The 19,370-nt window shown below is 38.6% G+C and overlaps 1 protein-coding gene across 1 annotated transcript in view; it reads right to left on the reverse strand.

Annotated features, from left to right (window-relative positions):
- cracr2b (calcium release activated channel regulator 2B) overlaps positions 1-19,370 on the reverse strand; it is a 199,784-nt gene that overhangs the window by 32,721 nt on the left and 147,693 nt on the right. The window contains exon 9 of the mRNA XM_051922047.1: positions 4,343-4,414. Coding sequence (XP_051778007.1) covers positions 4,343-4,414 — 72 coding nt within the window. The remainder of the gene's footprint in view (positions 1-4,342; positions 4,415-19,370) is intronic.

Raw genomic sequence — 19,370 nt, forward strand, 5'->3', positions numbered from 1 at the left:
CTTGGGCTTACTTACGGTTAGGTTGTGATATTCTGCATATAAATGCAGTCCATTTTAAATTAATTATGTAGTAAAATGTTTCTACTCTTGTGTACAGTGCATGTAGAAATTAGTTCTAATTCCTCAAAAATCAGATGCAGCCATTTCTATGAACTGTTTCCATTTTTAGTGTGATACAATTGCATAAAACAAGGATAATAGTCCCCTACAATTTGCTTGACATGTTGTCATTTAGCATGTATGTGTTCATTTAATCCAGCCAAGTTTTCATCGGTCTATGTGTATGTCAAGGCTGTTTTTTTTTTCTGCACAAACAAATGATACATTAAAAACAGTATTGTATATGCTCCAAATCTATATAATAAAAGCAGTTTATTTTATCATGCCATTTTAATATAACATCATGGCACAAACTAGCTACACAACTTCAGAAAACAAAATAAAGGGCTTAAATTGTTCAACGTTTCACATGGCACTTGAGTGTGTGATCGGATATACTGTATATATACAGTACTGATATATAATAAAAAAAACATGAAATATATAAAAAAAAATATAATAAATAATGTACTGATACATACAGTATATTACTTTTTTTCTTATTTGGACTTATTTGGTTTCTTAGGAAAAAAAATCTTCATACATGCAACTGTAGAGACATGAAACAAATTACCAAGTATTACAAGTGAAACCAGCATCTTGCTGGCATTCAGATTTTAACTTACTTTATATTCCATAAGTGTTATGCCAATAAACATTATGAATAATATGTTAAATTGCAGGTCACATAAAAATACTTTACTAATGCATTTCAGCTTTCCCATAATGTCAATGTTATGATAAAATGAAAGTGTTTTTGATTCACTATTACACCATTACCAACATTTAATTCTAGTTGCCTTTACACAAATCTGACTTCAGTGTTCCCTTTTAATTTTCTGAAATTATCAGCTTTACTCTTGGCACTTACTTTTTTATCTAGTTGGCCTTAATTTTCTTTTTCTCAATTTACTATTTAAATGCTTCTTTAATTATCTTGCTGTGAAATTTTAAGAGATAATTAATTTTTGTATTCTTGTATACAGAAAACATTACCATTTAAATTTATCAGGATAATGTACGCAGACATAAAGTTCAACTACTATTCAAAGTGTCACTATGTTATGCGTTTAGAAGTAAAGGTAGAATGATTTCTAATTAAGTATCAGAAGATGAGACATAGTGAGAAGTTAAGCAAAATGACACCTTTTATTGGGTAACTAGAAAGATTACAATATGCAAGCTTTCGAGGCAACTCAGGCCCCTTTCTCAGGCAAGATGTAGAAACTTAATTTAACCGAGCAAAAGTTTGTAATCAGTTTTGTCTTTTACCAAAGCCTGATTAGAAACCAGAAAGTGTAGTTGAGACAACTAAACCAAGAAGTATAGTATTTTATCCAATATGAGATAATTAGAAAGTGAATGACTACTGTTCTTTATACCCTTTATTCAGTGACATCACGGGTTGTGACCTCCAGTTGTCCTGCATAGCAATATGGTTAGACTTGCATTCACGTGCTATTGGAGCTCCAATTTGTGATGTTTCACTTTCCTACTTCAGTGTATTCACACAAATTTCTGGTAGGAGTATTCAGAGAAACTTGATTTGTTACTTGGACATTAAAATAAACAAACGTCTTTAAACATGTTTCAAATCCACTTTTAAAGAGCAGAATTAAATTCAGTACATTTCAAAACCCTTACAACAAAAATGAAATTCCAAAAAAGGTGCATAATAAACAAGAAAAAATGTAAAAGTAACAGACTGTGTATATTTTGCTTTCTTTTCTGATTTCTGCATGTTATTGCATTCATTGTTTGTGTTTCCTTTTTGTTATACATACATACGTACATACATACAGTGCATCCAGAAAGTATTCACAGCGCATCACATTTTCTACATTTTGTTATGTTACAGCCTTATTCCAAAATGGATTAAATTCATTTTTTTCCTCAGAATTCTACACACAACACCCCATAAGGACAATGTGAAAAAAGTTTACTTGAGGTTTTTGCAAATTTATTAAAAATAAAAAAACTGAGAAATCACATGTACATAAGTATTCACAGCCTTTGCTCAATACTTTGTTGATGCACCATTGACAGCAATTACAGCCTCAAGTCTTTTTGAATATGATGCCACAAGCTTGGCACACCTATCCTTGGCCAGTTTCGCCCAGTCCTCTTTGCAGCACCTCTCAAGCTCCATCAGGTTGGATGGGAAGCGTCGGTGCACAGCCATTTTAAGATCTCTCCAGAAATGTTCAATCAGATTCAAGTCTGGGCTCTGGCTGGGCCACTCAAGGACATTCACAGAGTTGTCCTGAAGCCACTCCTTTGATATCTTCGCTGTGTGCTTAGGGTCGTTGTCCTGCTGAAAGATGAACCGTCGCCCCAGTCTGAGGTCAAGAGCGCTCTGGAGCAGGTTTTCATCCAGGATGTCTCTGTACATTGCTGCAGTCATCTTTCCCTTTATCCTGACTAGTCTCCCAGTCCCTGCCACTGAAAACATCCCCACAGCATGATGCTGCCACCACCATGCTTCACTGTAGGGATGGTATTGGCCTGGTGATGAGCGGTGCTGGGTTTCCTCCAAATGTGACGCCTGGCATGCACACCGAAGAGTTCAATCTTTGTCTCATCAGACCAGAGAATTTTCTTTCTCATGGTCTGAAAGTCCTTCAGGTGCCTTTTGGCAAACTCCAGGCGGGCTGCCATGTGCCTTTTACTAAGGAGTGGCTTCCGTCTGGCCACTCTACCATACAGGCCTGATTGGTGGATTGCTGCAGAGATGGTTGTCCTTCTGGAATGTTCTCCTCTCTCCACAGAGGACCTCTGGAGCTCTGACAGAATGACCATCGGGTTCTTGGTCACCTCTCTGACTAAGGCCCTTCTCCCCTGATTGTTCAGTTTAGATGGCCGGCCAGCTCTAGGAAGAGTCCTGGTAGTTTCGAACTTCTTCCACTTACGGATGATGGAGGTCACTGTGCTCATTGGAACCTTCAAAGCGGAAGAAATTTTTCTGTAACCTTCCCCAGATTTGTGCCTTGAGACAATCCTGTCTCGGAGGTCTACAAACAATTCCTTTGACTTCATGCTTGGTTTGTGCTCTGACATGAACTGTCAACTGTGGGACCTTATATAGACAGGTGTGTGCCTTTCCAAATCATGTCCAATCAACTGAATTTACCACAGGTGGACTGTGGTAAGCTGCAGAAACATCTCAAGGATGATCAGGGGAAACAGGATGCACCTGAGCTCAATTTTGAGCTTCACGGCAAAGGCTGTGAATACTTATGTACATGTGCTTTCTCAATTTTTTTATTTTTAATAAATTTGCAAAAATCTCAAGTAAACTTTTTCACGTTGTCATTATGGGGTGTTGTGTGTAGAATTCTGAGGAAAAAAATGAATTTAATCCATTTTGGAATAAGGCTGTAACATAACAAAATGTGGAAAAAGTGATGCACTGTGAATACTTTCCGGATGCACTGTACATACATACATACATACTTGTTTTCATTATTACATTGTAAGAAAATATGTCAGCAATAATGTTGATGTCTTAGATTAATGAAATACAAATGCCATTATTCACTATTAACACAGTTTAATGATCTTTCAGTTAAAGGCAAATGTAAAATTATACAGTGGTTTGTATAAAGAGATAAAAATAACCTAACTGGAGCATACTATATCAAGGATTAAAGTTAGCATGAAGCAGTTATTTATATGTGTCCTTGTTAATGGCACACGAGCACACAATATCACCCACTAATAACAGAAGAATAAGGAATACATGAGACACACTGACTTTTTGTTTTCTTTCAATTAAAACTATATTTTAATACACTACGCACTTTACCCATCAAAGACAGTTAATGGAATAAACTTATTGAATATTTCATGTCTCTTGCCCTATGTCTACCCTCATCACCTTTTCTTGGTAACCTTGTGTGTCTGAATCTCTCTTGAGCAGCAGCTTGTCTCTTGAGCTTTATAATTATAAATTAATTTGAAATAAAAAAAAAACCTATCAACCTTTATTACCATGTCCACTCTCTGCATAGTGCTTGTAACTTTTGTCATAGATTTTATTTTTAATTTTTTTTAACTTTTGTTCTCACCTAGAACTTACTCTTTTTATTTGGTGAAGGTTTTGTTTGTAATGGTGCAGACTGATAAACTTAATCATAAAACAATTACTTGTTTGTCTTATAATCCTTTACTTACTGGGCTGTCTCACTTTACATAGTACATTGGTAATTCAACTTATGCAAATGCCCAGCTTCAAGATATTTACCTCAGCAGTTCTAGTTGCTTCAGAAGACTCTCCTTTTCCTTCTGCATATTCTTTGAAACATTCAAAACATCCCTGTGAATAACAAATATGTAGATGTTAAGTACAAATCAAACCAGAAAATCTGAAGAATAACATTTATCAGAGCAATAACCCATTTATACCTCTCCATCTCTAATATAAAGATATCTAGACTAGTATCAGGGGAGAAAACATTGGTCCACATTCACAAAATGATCATGCAGAGGAGTATAAATCTAAGAGTATAAGGACAGAAAAGCAATATTAAAATAGAATTCATCACAGAGATTTGAAAACTTTCTTGGCATAATAAATCTAACTTGATCACATGCACCAACCAAAACCACAATTTTGTATAATTAAAATAAATACATTTTCTGAAGGCAATGTTGTCTATATTGTGTAACAAAAAGCACTATACAGGCGCCCGACCCGACACAGACTCATATTGGAGGCACATATAAAAATAAACAAACCTTTATTTTTCTTCACCTGTGGGCACGTCTTCCCCATGACCCCACAGTCCCAACAGACACAAAGTAAATCACCACAACACTCTCCTTCGGCACCACCACTCCTCCTCTAAGCTTTGTCCTCCTTTTCCCGACTCTGGCCAGTGAGTGGTGGTTGCTGGGCCCTTTTATAGTCCACCCGGAAGTTGGAACAAAAACCTATAGCTATTATAGCCTTCCAGGACCGACATTACTCATCCCTGATTTAAAAAGTCAGAGTCTTAAATAGCAGATCACTTAAATGAAGTAGATTAACAGCAAAAACTGGGCACTACTTAAGAAAATGGTTAGACTGAAAACTGGTAACCCAGCCACAGGGGATGCACAAACCAGTGTGTTTCTTCATGCTGGTCCCAAGCCGGATAAATGGGGAGGGTTACATCAGGAAGGGCATCCGGTGTAAAATTTTGCCAAATCAACATGCGGACAACAATGCAAATTTCCATACTGGATCAGTTGAGCCCTGGGTTAACAACAACCGCCACCAGTACTGTTAGCCAACAGGGCGCTGGCGGAAATTGGGCTACTGTTGGCCAAAGAAGATAAAGGAATAGAAGAGGGGGAAACGTGTCTGGAGGCAGGAGGAGAGGAGGAAGGTAAAAAGAGTGGAACCGAGGGTTAGAACTTTGAATGTTGGCAGTATGACAGGTAAGGGGACAGAGTTAGCATATATGATGGAGAGAAGGAAGGTTGATATATTCTGCATGCAAGAGACTAAATGGAATGGGTGTAAGGCCAGGTGGATCAGAGGTGGATTCAAATTGTTCTATCATGGTGTGGATAGAAGGAGAAATGGAGTAGGAGTTATTCTGAAGGAACAGTATGTCAAGAGTGTTTTGGAGGTGAACAGAGTTTCAGACAGAGTAATGATTATGAAGCTGGAAATTGGAGGTGTAATGATGAATGCTGTTAGTGCATATGCCCCGCAAGTTGGGTGTGCGATGGATGAGAAAGAAGATTTTTGGAGTGAGTTGGATGAAGTGATGAACAGTGTACCCAAGGGACAGAAAGTGGTGATTGGAGCGGATTTCAATGGACATGTTGGTGAAGAGAACAGAGGAGACGAGGAGGTGAAGGCAAGGTATGGTGTCAAGGATAGGAATGAAGAAGGTCAGAGGATAGTGGATTTTGCCAAAAGGATGGACATGGCTGTGGTGAATACGTATTTTAAGAAGAGGGAGGAACATAGGGTTATGTACAAGAGTGGAGGAAGATGCACACAGGTAGATTACATCCTATGCAGAAGAGTCAATCTGAAGGAGATTGAAGACTGCAAAGTGGTGGCAGGGGAAAGTGTAGATAAGCAGCATAGGATGGTGGTGTTTAGGATGATGTTGGAAATCAAGAAGAGGAAGAGAGTGAGGGCAGAGCCAAGGATCAAATGGTGGAAATTGAAAAAGGAAGACTTCAAGGTTGAGTTGAGGTAGAAGGTGAGACAGGCACTGGATGGTAGGGAAGAATTACCAGACTAGTTGGGAAACTACAGCAGATGTAGTAAGGGTGACAGCAAAAAGGGTGCTTGGTGTGAGATCTGGACAGAGGAAGGAGGAAAAGGAAACCTGGTGGTGGAATGGGGAAGTACAGGAGAGTATACAGAGGAAGAGGATGGCAAAGAAGAAGTGGGATAGTCAGAGAGATGCAGAAAGTAGACAAGAGTAATAGGAGATAAGGCGCAAGGTGAAGAGAGAGGTGGCGAAGGCTAAAGAATGATGAGTTGTATGAGAAGTTGGACACTAAGGAGGGAGAAAAGGACCTGTACCAATTGGCTAGGCCAGCGTTTCTCAACCTTTAAGTATTTGCAACCAGAGTTTTCATAACAGTTTTAATCGCGCCCCCCTAACGTTTTTTTGAAAGGAGCATTAATACCAATTTGTTTTTTTTTAATTAAGGATATATCATAGATGCATATTTTATTATACCTACTTAACTTTTATCGACATTTATCTAACTCTATTTTTCTAGTATCAGAATGTAGTTTAAGTTAATTTGTTTTGGTTTCAATAGATGTATTTTTCATATTTTAAATTCTTGTTTTCTTTTTTCACATCTTCGCGCCCCCCCCTAGGGAGGCTCACCCCACAGTTTGAGAACCACTGGGCTAGACAGAGGGGCTGAGTTGGGAACGATGTGCAGCAGGTTAGGGTGATAAAGGATAAAGATGGAAACATACTCACAAGTGAGGAAAGAGTGTTGAGCAGATGTACTTTGAGAGGCTGATGAATGAAGTGAACGAGAGAGAGTAGAGGTTGGATGATGTGGAGATAGTGAATCAAGAAATGCAACGGATTAGCAAGGAGGAAGTAAGGACAGCTATGAAGAGAATGAAGAATGGAAAAGCCGTTGGTCCAGATGACATACCTGTGGAAGCATGGAGGTGTTTAGGAGAGATGGCAGTGGAGTTTTTAACCAGATTGTTTAATGGAATCCTGGAAAGTGAGAGGATGCCTGAGGAGTGCAGAATAAGAGGGATATGCAGGACTGTTGTAACTACAGGGGGATAAAATTGATGAGCCACAGTATGAAGTTATGGGACAGAGTAGTGGAAGCTACGTTAAAAAGTGAGGTGATGATTAGTGAGCAGCAGTATGACTTCATGCCAAGAAAGATCTGCTCTAAGGGTGTTGATGGACAAGTATAGAGAAAGTCAGAAGGAGTTGCATTGCATCTTTGTGGACCTGGAGAAAGCATATGACAGGGTACCTCGAGAGGAGTTGTGGTATTGTATGAGGAAAGCAGCCCTTCTGAGAGGGTTTTCAGCACCGGAGAAAATGTTGTAACAAGTAACCGTACAGCTGTAAAGCCAGATGCTGTGGGCAGACTGGTGTTTCTCTCACACAACTTGATGTTTCCTCAGTAGAATTTTACAGTTGTTTTATTTTTTCTGATGCCTTTGTGCAATATTAGACAGAACCTGAAGTTAGTAATTTTTTTAAAACTGTTATAGATTTGGGTTTTTTGTATATTTGTGCAATATATGACAAAAGTTGTTTACAAATGCTATAGTTTTTTTTTCTGTGTGGACTTCATTTGATAACAAAGGTGTAAATCACAGGTGACCTGACAACTCTCCAGAGGCTCCTCTGCAGACCTCTTGAGCCAGAAATTGACTCAAGCAAGGACAAACACCATCAAGGATAATTCAAGGGATAACAACTAAGATGAACAGAAGAACCCACCTAACAGAAGATGCCGATTTTGTAACTGGAAGTGATTTTATTCCAATCAGGAGAACATTCAAACTTCCTTTAAAACCACATGTACTCCATCTCTCTGTATGGAAGATGAATCTTTCTACAGGATATTCATTGGAGACTCACTAAACTTCCTGGGGATTCTCTTGGGGCGCCCTCTCTGGGATTCTCTCAGGGAGTGGGAACTCTCCAAAATGACTTTCTAAAATCTTCATTCAAACTAAAAGCTATAAGCCTGTTGCTTGGAGAGATGTATTTGACAAACTCTTATCTTTGTGGACCAGAAGCTGAGACCCAGTAGGTCAAGCCAAAGATGTGTGCCAGTACTATGATGAATGCTCAGAAGTCATGACTTCAAGAAAGGAACTTCAGCATCAAAACACTTGGACTAGAATGAGTAATTTCTTTTCCCTATGAAGTGGCAAAAGACAGCAGAAGGCAAGGTGAAGAACCAGCAGTACAGCACTGATAAAGATTATGCAGCAAAGAGAATGAATAAACTCTAGCACATGAAGAAACTTCCACTTGAAACCAGAGCAATAACAAAGCAACAACTCCACACAACATCTGATATCAACTATAAAGACTTGGCATCATAAAACTATCTAGCTGTGCCAAGATAAAAAATAGAACTCTAAATACCAGTATATACTAGTAAACTGCCAGCCTATATGTTTGTGTGTCTAGTTTGTCTGTGTTCAATTTTATATTTCAATATAAATATATATGCATTTTTATCATACTATCTATATTTCTATACTCATTATGTTTATCAATAAATTGCATTATTCTGTTTCTTAAAACAAGTGTGCTTCAGTTACCTTGATAGAAGTCTAAAGGCTGGAGACCTGCCTCCTACAACAGAGATGATTAAAGTAAATAAAGTAGGAGCCGAATTATTGGATTAATGTTATGGCATCCTCCTGGGTGGCCATCTTAATGATTATTAATCAATCAAAATTCCTACATCCGGTAGCCTAGGTGCAGTAAATCTTTATAAGATATTCTGTTCCAAATGCAATTACAATATATGACTTGTGAAGCAAATAAAAGTTTATGTGTAGGATTAGGAAGCTGAGCAAGAGCCTGACTGATGTTGCACAGTCCTCCCTTTATGTTCCAAAATGGGACAGTGTAGTTCAGTGCAGTTAGCTGCAACCCCACAGAGAAAATTCCTGGACTGAAACAAATGGTGCTATGACCCAGATTCACAAGATTCACGTACAGGGGAAGAAAGTGTAGTAGTCTTTGAGAATATAGGAGTTTGGGGCTGGAAGGAAACAAATTAATTTTGCTCACATGGAAGCATTCAGCTTAGAAGACGTTTCATCCATAGAGCTTTGGGAGATGGGCTAATGTGGGTTATCCCTTTATGGCTCATTTAGATTTTACAGCATCTTTGTAACCCAAAGGTCAAGGGTTTGCAAATGTTTGACAATGCTTAGATAGACATACAATATGTGATTTTCACACGTTCCAATGCCGGTGCCAGGAATCTTGCCATATGCAGTTTAATACTTTGAGAATATGATATTTCACTGTACATATATTTTTTTAAATATGCTACTCATTACCCTATACCTTATGACTATTCTGTGAAAAGCAGAAACATGCAATGTTACCAGTAGTTTGTGGCTGCTGGGCAATGTTCCTCTGAATTTCTCCTTTGATCACTCAATCAAGGTATTTCCTATAAAGGAGAGTTCTCTTGCCACAGATCAACCAATTTGTTCTTCTTCTTATGCATTCACAAACTTTTTACAGAAATGCTTGCAAAAGCATGAACTATGAGTCACTTCATAATTGGTCAATAAGAAATCAAATGGGGAATTTGCTTACAAGACCGATGCACTCAAGACAGTTTCCAAACTTTTTTGACATGTCAAAAAACCATTTGGGCCAGGTCAAAAAAAATCTCTTACCTTACAAATAACCACATTATGACCTTCAATATCTTTCTATGATTTTGTGCCAATTTGAAAAAGAACTCAATTTGTAAATTAGGCTAAAATCAAATAGTGCACACCCAACCTCAGCCACACCACTACAGGACTTCCTGGACTGAGATAGTTCTCATTACAGCTTAGTGGTTCATACTACTTCAAGAGAAGTATTCTAAGTATGTGCTCAAGAGTTCATTGTGGCTTGCACACACTGCTACTGTGGATAGACAAAATATTCTATATTTTCAACTATTTATTACCTGTTCACACTCAAATCCAAGCTTAACAGCTTTAACTGCTTAAAAGGAGTGAACTGCTGGTAAACATTTGCCAGGGGGAAGGGCACCATCACAATAGCAATCAATAGTTTAAACTTGGATGAAAGATCTTTGGAAAATATACCAGCAAAGAGAAATCAAGACAGAAGAGACACAGAGATACGTACAGTATGAGGCATAGGCCAAACCATGAAATTTTCAACTATGATTATAGAGTAAAAGTAATAAAACACACATTAAGGATGTCTGTCTTGAGAGAGTGATGCCACAGCAGATGGTGAAGAGATCACTGCAAGCTTACAATATTTGGGTTTGGTAATGGCTGTCATGTGGCCAGCTCACTCCAGCTCACCAACTAAGTAGCAATATATTGTCTCTTTAAAGAAAGACCTTCCCTTTTAAGGGCTGCTAAATGCTCAGTGGTGCAGGGATACCAGCAACCACCAGAAAGAGTTCTAGCTTCATGTTCTTATAGCATAAATAAGGCTGCCACAAATCCTGGGCATGATTCTAGGAATTGTAGGAATTGGCCATAATGGAAAATAAGAGAGGAATTAAAGCTGGTTAAAAGTCAAATGCTGATGGAGTTTATGGCTTGGAAGCAAGTTGGAGGAAAAGTTCCTTGACCAGAGGAAGAGCCCAGAGTCATATTTGTGTGTGTGTGTGTGTGTGTGTGTGAATGAGAGACAGAGAGAGAGAGAGAGAGAGAGAAAAATGATTGAGGTGGTATGGTGGTATTTTGAAGGTGTACAATTAGGTGAGCCACCCCAAACATGCCTCTGAGTGGCAGGTGGGTTTTTGTTTTATTTTTGTGTGCACCCGGTTTGTGTTCTTTGTTAACTAAAGACTCCATTTTGGTAATATTCTAGACGTGAAGTATCTCTATATGGACACTCTTCTGTTAAAGATGTCATATTAAAATTGTGACACTGTTCATGGTGTTTGGTATCTCCCAGTTCTCCCTAGTCTAATTTACTTCACCTTCAAAATGAGGGGTCTTATTATTACTATGGAATATTGGTCTGATACCTTTATGCAAGGCAACTTATACGATCAATAAATAGTATTGCTTGCATATATTTCTTATGTTTGAAGTATAGGTAGGATATGTTTACATTTAAATTTATTTATTTAGCCAATGTTTTTATACAAAGTGACTTACAACATCTGAAATACAGTGGTTACATTTCTTTTTTTCCCCCCCAATTGGACCACAGGTGGGTGAAATAACTTGCTCAGGGTCACACAGTGTGAGTAGTTTAAAGTCCAAAGCCTTAACCACTGCACTATATATGCGATTTGTTTACAGTCAAACAGTGAGTCAGATACAGGAATTAAAGCTGTAATCTTATAGTTTAAAGTCCAATGCTTTAGGGTGTATGCCACACTTCCTGTCTATTGACCAGCTGATCTGAGTGTAGACATCCCTATCTCGGGCACTACACTATCTTTGTGAAGTTTGCAAGTTCTCTCACGTCTCAAAGACATGCAAGTTAAGGTAACTGGCCAAGTGTTAGTGGGCGTGGGGGTCAAATAGCCAAGGTGAAATTTCTTGGTAAAATAAGTCTGAGTTTCTCTATAATCAAGTTAATCAAGCCTCTCTCCAATATGAGCCATCTGGTTCTCTTCAACTGATAATGCAGTATTAATAACAAATGACAGTGCTGCAAATATATTTTACACATTAAGGAGTCATAGTCAACAAAGCCAGCAACAATAACTCACCTTTGACAACCTTTACAAAAAGATAGATAGATAGATACTTTATTAATCCCCAGGGGGAAATTCACATACTCCAGCAGCAGCATACTGATAAAAACAATATTAATAACAATATTAATTAAAGAGTGATAAAAACACAGTGTAAGTTAAAAAGTGCAAGGTGGAGAGTGCGAGGCAGGTATATTAGTCAATAACATTGTATAATGTTACTGTTTACCTCTCCCCGGTGGAACTGAAGAGTCGCATAGTGTGGGGGAGGAACTATCTGCTCAGTCTGTCAGTGGAGCAGCGCAGTGACAGCAGTCTGTCGTTGAAGCTGCTTCTCTATCTGGAGATGATACTGTTCAGTGGATGCAGTGGATTCTCCATGATTGACAGGAGCCTGCTCAGTGCCCGTCGCTCTGCCACAGATGTCAGAATGCCCAGCTCTGTGCCTACAATAGTGCCTGCCTTCCTCACCAGTTTGGTCAGGCGTGAGGCATCCCTCTTCTTTATGCTGCCTCCCCAGCACACCACCGCGCAGAAGAGGGCGCTCACCACAACCGTTTGATAGAACAACTGCATCGTCTTATTGCAGATGTTGAAAGATGCCAGCCTTCTAAGGAAGTATAATCGGCTCTGTCCTCTCTTGTACAGGGCATCAGTATTGGCAGTCCAGTCCAGTTTATCATCCAGTTCCACTCCCAGGTATTTATAGGTCTGTACCCTCTGCACACAGTCACCTCTGATAATCACGGGGTCCGTGAGGGGCCTGGGCCTCCTAAAATCCACCACCAGCTCTTTGGTTTTGCTGGTGTTCAGTTGTGGGTGGTTTGTCACTCACACACCCACTCACAGACAGGGTGTGGAAAAACAAATGACAGGTACATCCAAGCATTTATTAATATGGCAATTGTTAGCTTCAAATTAGTCATTTTTAAAACAAATAAACCAGGTTTGTGCATTTCAGTTAGTGATCAAACAGTGCTACAACATCACCATTTTACTTTAATCGGTACAATTTTTAAATGCAGAACAGACAACTGTCTGTTTTAATTTTTAGTTATTTCTAGCTATATATAGTGATACCAATTTATTTATCTATTTTTTGAAGATTTACTACATATGGTTCTTGACGACTTTTATTATACTCATGAGTGACATTCTGCATTTTTAGTAGTTAATACAGCAGAGATTATTTATTTTGAAATATCTGTATAATTATTGTTTACTTTCACTGATCATGAAGCTGGTATAGATGTAGTCCAAGCTGAGAAAACTTTTGCTTTCCAGTGATAATGTAACCTGAGTTCACAACCCCATTTTTTCATTAGTTTGACCATTCACCACACTCACAACTGACCAATACTTAACATCATGTCAATCTCAACTTTATTTATATAGCACATTTAAAACAACATCGGAATGCTGTGACCAAAGTGCTTTACAATAATAGAATTAAAGAAAAACATACAATTAACATGAATAACATAAATAGAAATAAAATAACATAAATAAAATAAATAATAAATAGAAGTAATGTTACATAATCACAATGAGGAAAACATCAGTATTACTGCGCCACCACCACCTATTCAAAGCACCATGATGTTCCTGCACTGATAGATTAAAAGCCAGAAGTCTACATGACCATCATCATCAAGACCTTCCATGAGAACCCTAAATACAAACAGGATTGTTCATTTATGTTATGTAGAATGCCCAGAGGGGGCTGGGCGGTCTCATGGTCTGGAACCCCTACAGATTTTATTTTTTTTCTTCAGCCATCTAGAGTTTTTTTGCTTTTTCTGTCCTCCCTAGCCATCGGACCTTACTCTTATTCTATGTTAATTAGTGTTGTCTTATTTTAATTCTTACTTTGTCTTTTTTTCTGTTTTCTTCATCATGTAAAGCACTTTGAGCTACATTATTTGTATGAAAATGTGCTATATACTGTAAATAAATGTTGTTGTTGAAGGTCACGGAATGCAAGTGAATAGAAATGAGTCTTTAATCTTGTTTTAAACAGTTCAATTGTAGACGACTCCTTTATGTGATGAGGTAAAGAGTTCCACAGGTGAGGAGCAGCAGCTGCAAAAGCCCTGTCCCCCTTAGTTTTACACTTGGTATAAGGGACAACAAGAGACAACTGACCAGAAGATCTAAGCACTCTGGGTGGCTGGTGTAAAACACATAATTCGGATAAACAGGCAAGAGCAAGCCCATGTAAAGATTTAAAAACTAGCCAGTGTAAAGAAGCTAATATTGGAGAAACAGAGTAATACTTTCTTGCCCCAACCAGAAAGCGAGTGGCAGCATTCTGGACCAACTGTAACCTGTGTATCAGGGATTTGCTAATCCCAGAATACAGCGAGTTGCAGTAATCAAGGTGAGAAAAGATAAAAGCATGAGTAGCTTTCTCAAGATCCCTAGAAGATAAAAAAGGCTTGATCTTACCTAATAGACGAAGCTGGAAAAAGCAACTCTTGACTACAGAATTAACTTGTTTCTCAAAAGAGAGGTTATTGTCAAAGGTAACACCTAGATTGCGGACTTGAGGTTTGCAAAAGACAGAGAAAGAGCCGAGAAGTCCAAGACCAATTTAGGCTTTAGCTGATGGACCCACTATAAGTACCTCCGTTTTATTTTGATTCAGATCAAGAAAATTATTAGCCATCCAGGATCTTAGTTCAGAAAGACAGTTGTGAAGTTGATTTATTGCAGAGTTGCAGACGGGAATATAAACCTGTGTATCATCAGCATAGCAGTGAAAAGAAATGTTAAATTTCCTAAAAATAGCTCCAATAGGGTGAAGGTATATAGAGAATAAGATAGGACCCAAAATGGATCACTGAAGAACACCACATTTAAGAGGAGCAGTAGACGTAAAAGAGGAAGTCACTGAAAAGCGTCAACCAGTTAGATATGACCTGAACCAGTTAAGAGCAGCCCCTTTAAGCCCAACAAGATGTTCAAGCCGCAACAGCAGTAACTCGTGGTCAATAGTGTCAAAGGCAGCAGTTAGGTCCAGGAGGACAAGGACCGCAGCGCCACCTGAGTCAGTAATAATAGAGACGTCATTGAATACTTTAAGGAGGGCCGTCTCAACACCTTGATAACGCCTAAAGCCAGATTGGTAGATCTCAAATAAATTATTGGAGTTAAGGTGATCAACCAATTGATTACAAATGATTCTTTCTAATATTTTAGCCAGAAATGGCAATTGGGAAATCAGGAGAAAATTGGCTAAAATTCCAGGATCTAATTCTGCCTTTTTAGACCAGGACACAATGCAGCATGTTTAAAAAATGAGGGCACAACCCCCGCACTAATAGAATCATTGAATCCCAATTGACTGTCCATTGTCTTTTGAGTGCCTGGCTCTTAAACTAATAATGGAATCAGGTCCTGTCTCACTCATTGTGCTTTATAGTCCCCCAAAATACAATGCATCCTTCTTATCCGATCTGATTGAACTTTTGACCCACCTAAGCTCACAGGTGGCAGTGGTAGTGCTACTGCTTTGCAGTAAGGAGACTGTGGAAGATTGTGGGTTCGCTTCCCGGTTCCTCCCTGTGTGGATAGCGCTTTGAGTACTGAGAAAAGCGCTATATAAATGTAATGAATTATTATTATTATTATTAAGCTCTTACTCTCAGAGAATTATCCTTCTCGGTGGTTTCAACATCCATATTGACATCCCCACATCTAAATTGAGAAATGAATTCCTATCCTTACTGGACTGTTTTGACTTGACACAACATGTTGATTTCCCCACCCACTCTGGTGGTCATATATTGGATCTGATCTGCACTTCTGGACTATCTGTTGCCAACATTTATAGCACTGATTTGGGACTCTCTGACCATAAAGCAGTATTTTTCACTGTCTCACTGCCTTTCCCTCCTCTTACCTGTAAACGACAAATTTCTTAAAGAAACTTTAAAAATATCTGTCCCTCTATCCTTTCTGGATCCATTTCTGATCTTTTTCTGTCTTCACCTATTCTATCAACACTAGATAGTCTTGTTGATCACTATAACTCAGCCCTTCATTCAGCATTAGATAAAACAGCTCCTTTAACACTAGAATTACCAGAGCCTACGAAAAAACTTGTAGATCCATCCCACCTTAAATCACTTCTTAAATCCGTTCGCACCTCTCCGCCATCGTCTTTTGTCTTCTAAACATGCAGATAAAAACAAGCTGCAAACAGCCGACTATTCCATCCCTCCACCGACTTAGAATGTGCACGAACTTCTCCCAGCTCATGCCTTGATTGATTATCTGGGAGTGAAGTGGAGTTTTAGAGTGGAAATAACAGATTGTTATTTGGAACACATGCATTTCATGTGTGTTCCGTTTCTACAGTAATCTGTGTAAACACATTTTTAAAACAGAAACGTTTTTCATATTCTATTAGTAAATGACAAAATGTAGGCATAAACTATATAATGTATGAAGCCTAAAGTCCAAATATCAAAGAAACACTTTCTCGAAAGGTACAAATATAACACAACAAGTGCGCTTTTATTCAAAAAATATAACTGCAGAAAAAAAAAAAAGCCACCTTAGTGTGCAACATTGACACTCATTTACTACGATGGCCCTGTGGCGCAACAGTATCAGTTGCTGACTGGGAATCAAAAGGTCACGAGTTTGATCCTGCACGACTCCCTTTTGAGAAGTGAACTGCTCTTATTTTTACTATTTTAGAATAAAAAGATACATTTGATTTCAGTCTGTAACACCCGGTGTAATTTATGATATTTGTAAAGGTTAGCTTTGTTTTTGTTTTTTTTATTCACTTTTCATTCTCTCAGTCGCGTTCAGGATCCTTCCCTACCCCATCTGACACTGCTGCTTTCACATAAAGACTCACTATAGCTCTGCAGTGTATCACGATACATACGACCGCGTGTTTTTTTTTCTCCCCCAATCTTGCCAGTCCCCACATGTTGCTGTATGCTGTTTCTTTTGTACTCCAGGACATGCAGAGGAAAGCATTGTAAAGAGCAGTAACTTCAGTGCTATATGCAATCATCAGACACTCCCCATCTGACACTGCTGTTTTCACATAAAGACGCGCTATAGCTCACCCAAGGAGCGCCCTTCCTACATTTACGACATGTGTACTTGTTGCAGTGTACACACCTCTCTGTGCTATGGTTCCTATTACACTGAACAAGCACCTGTAATTTGCAGCTCTATTCATTATCTCAAAACAAATATATGTGACGTTTTGAAGAAATCATTTTATGATGCGAATAGTACCAATCAGAAAACATCGTCGAAGTAATGCAATATTATTTGAAAACGAACAGCGTCAGATTGGGTGTGATTTATACTGGCGCTGTTACTTAGAGTCAGATCAGAAGCTGAATAAGCTGAATAAGATCCTGTTCTGACAGGAAAAAAAGCATGAATTAATCAACAGAAATAACCGCGATTGACATTTTAAACTTAACAATTTACAGTGCATACCAATTTATAAATTTTATGTCCGTTTGAGGCTACAAAGAAAAAAAAAAAAAAAAACAGTTCCTCCCCAGCAGGGAATCGAACTCGGGTCTCTACAGCGCGGTAGGACTGCCGTGCTCTGAGTCAGCAAATCTCAGCGTTACGCCACGGAAGGTGTTGTTATATCCTTGAACCTTTTGTGAAAGTGTTTATTTGTTGTTTGGCTGTCAGGCTTCACACATTCTATAGTTTATGCCTACATTTTGTAACATTTATTACTAAAATATGAAAAAGTTTCTGTTTTAACAATGTGTTTACACAGATTACTGTAGAAAAGGAGCACACATGAAATGCATGTGTTCCAAATAACGATCTATTATTTCCACTCTAAAACTCCAGTTCAGTCACTCCCAGATAATCAAACAAGGCATGAGCTGGGAAAACTTAGTGAACGTTTTGCGATGGTGGGGGATGGAATTGCCGGCTTTTTGCTGCTCATCTTAATTGGCACATTTAGAAGACAAAAGAGAGGTGAGAACAGTTTTAAGGTGGGCCGGATCTACGAGTTTTTTCGTAGACTCTGGTAATTCTAGTGTCAAAACATAAGGAGGTTTCCTTTAAACGTTCAGCTCCTTGGTATAATTCAGAATTGTGATCTATGAAAGCAGTTGGCCGATGCCTTGAGAGAATGTCACGTAAGACTGGCCTCAACATGCACATCCAGGCTTTCTCTGACCACCAAAGAGCTTACAGAGAAGCACTAACTTCTGCCAAGAACACTTATTATGGCAGAATAATAGAAAATGGCCATGATAACCCAAGGGTTTTGTTCTCTGTAGTTAATAAACTACTCGAACCCGCATCTGGCCCAACTACCTCTTCTACTGAAGTCTGTGAGGAATTCCTCCACTTTTTCTGTAACAAAATTAAAGATCTAAATAATTCAACTAACATAAATACATCATCTGTTTATATCTCTGCGGTGGGCTGGTGCCCTGCCCAGGGTTTGTTTCCTGCCTTGCGCCCTGTGTTGGCTGGGATTGGCTCCAGCAGATCCCCATGACCCTGTAGCCAAACTACATCACCGACCTTCTCCATCACTATGTGCCTGCCCACCTACTAAGGTCCTCTGATTCTGGCAAATTTGTTGTGCCCCACACTAATCTACACTCCATGGGTGACAAGGCCTTCAGCTGTATAGCGCCCAGACTCTGGAATGACCTACCAAAATTAATCAGGTCAGCTGACTCCATGAATTCTTTTAAAAAACAACTCAAAACTCATCTGTTCAGGAAAGCTTTTAGCTCTACTTGACTTTATTACCCTTCTCTCAGTTTACCTTTATGTCAAGATGCTCATGTAACCTGTATGTGTGTGTGCTAGACAATCAATTATTTTGTCTGTTAGGCTTTTTTTTTCTCTGAATTCACTGTCGTAATCTTCTTTATTTATTTATCTGGTTTGTACAATGCTATATACTGTATACCCTGCCGTTCTGTCTTATATTCTGTAAGTGCCTTGAGCATGGGAATGGCGCTATATAAATAAAATGTATTATTATTATTATTATTATTATTATTAATGGCTAGTAAAGATGGGCCCAAAACATCAAAGGCTTCCACTAAGAGGCGTGGTGGTACAATATCCAGAGGACTGGGGACTTGTTTAAGGGTGTCAATAGTTCTTTTTAGCTGTGAAAGTGAGACAGGATCAAAAGATTCGAATACAATACCATGATTAACAGTAGGAGGTTTATAGTCAGTTGGAACAATACCACAGCGAATTTTATCAATTTTACTGACAAACAATGAAAGAAATTGCTCACATGAAAGAACAGTGCTATTTAATCCCATCACAGAATGAGGGTGAATGGCCGCATTAATTGAATGTGTTCTTTGTGAGGTCATTGCTGCTTCCTTCATTGG

Source organism: Erpetoichthys calabaricus, chromosome 2, assembly GCF_900747795.2.
Source record: "Erpetoichthys calabaricus chromosome 2, fErpCal1.3, whole genome shotgun sequence".
Classification (NCBI taxonomy): domain Eukaryota; kingdom Metazoa; phylum Chordata; class Cladistia; order Polypteriformes; family Polypteridae; genus Erpetoichthys; species Erpetoichthys calabaricus.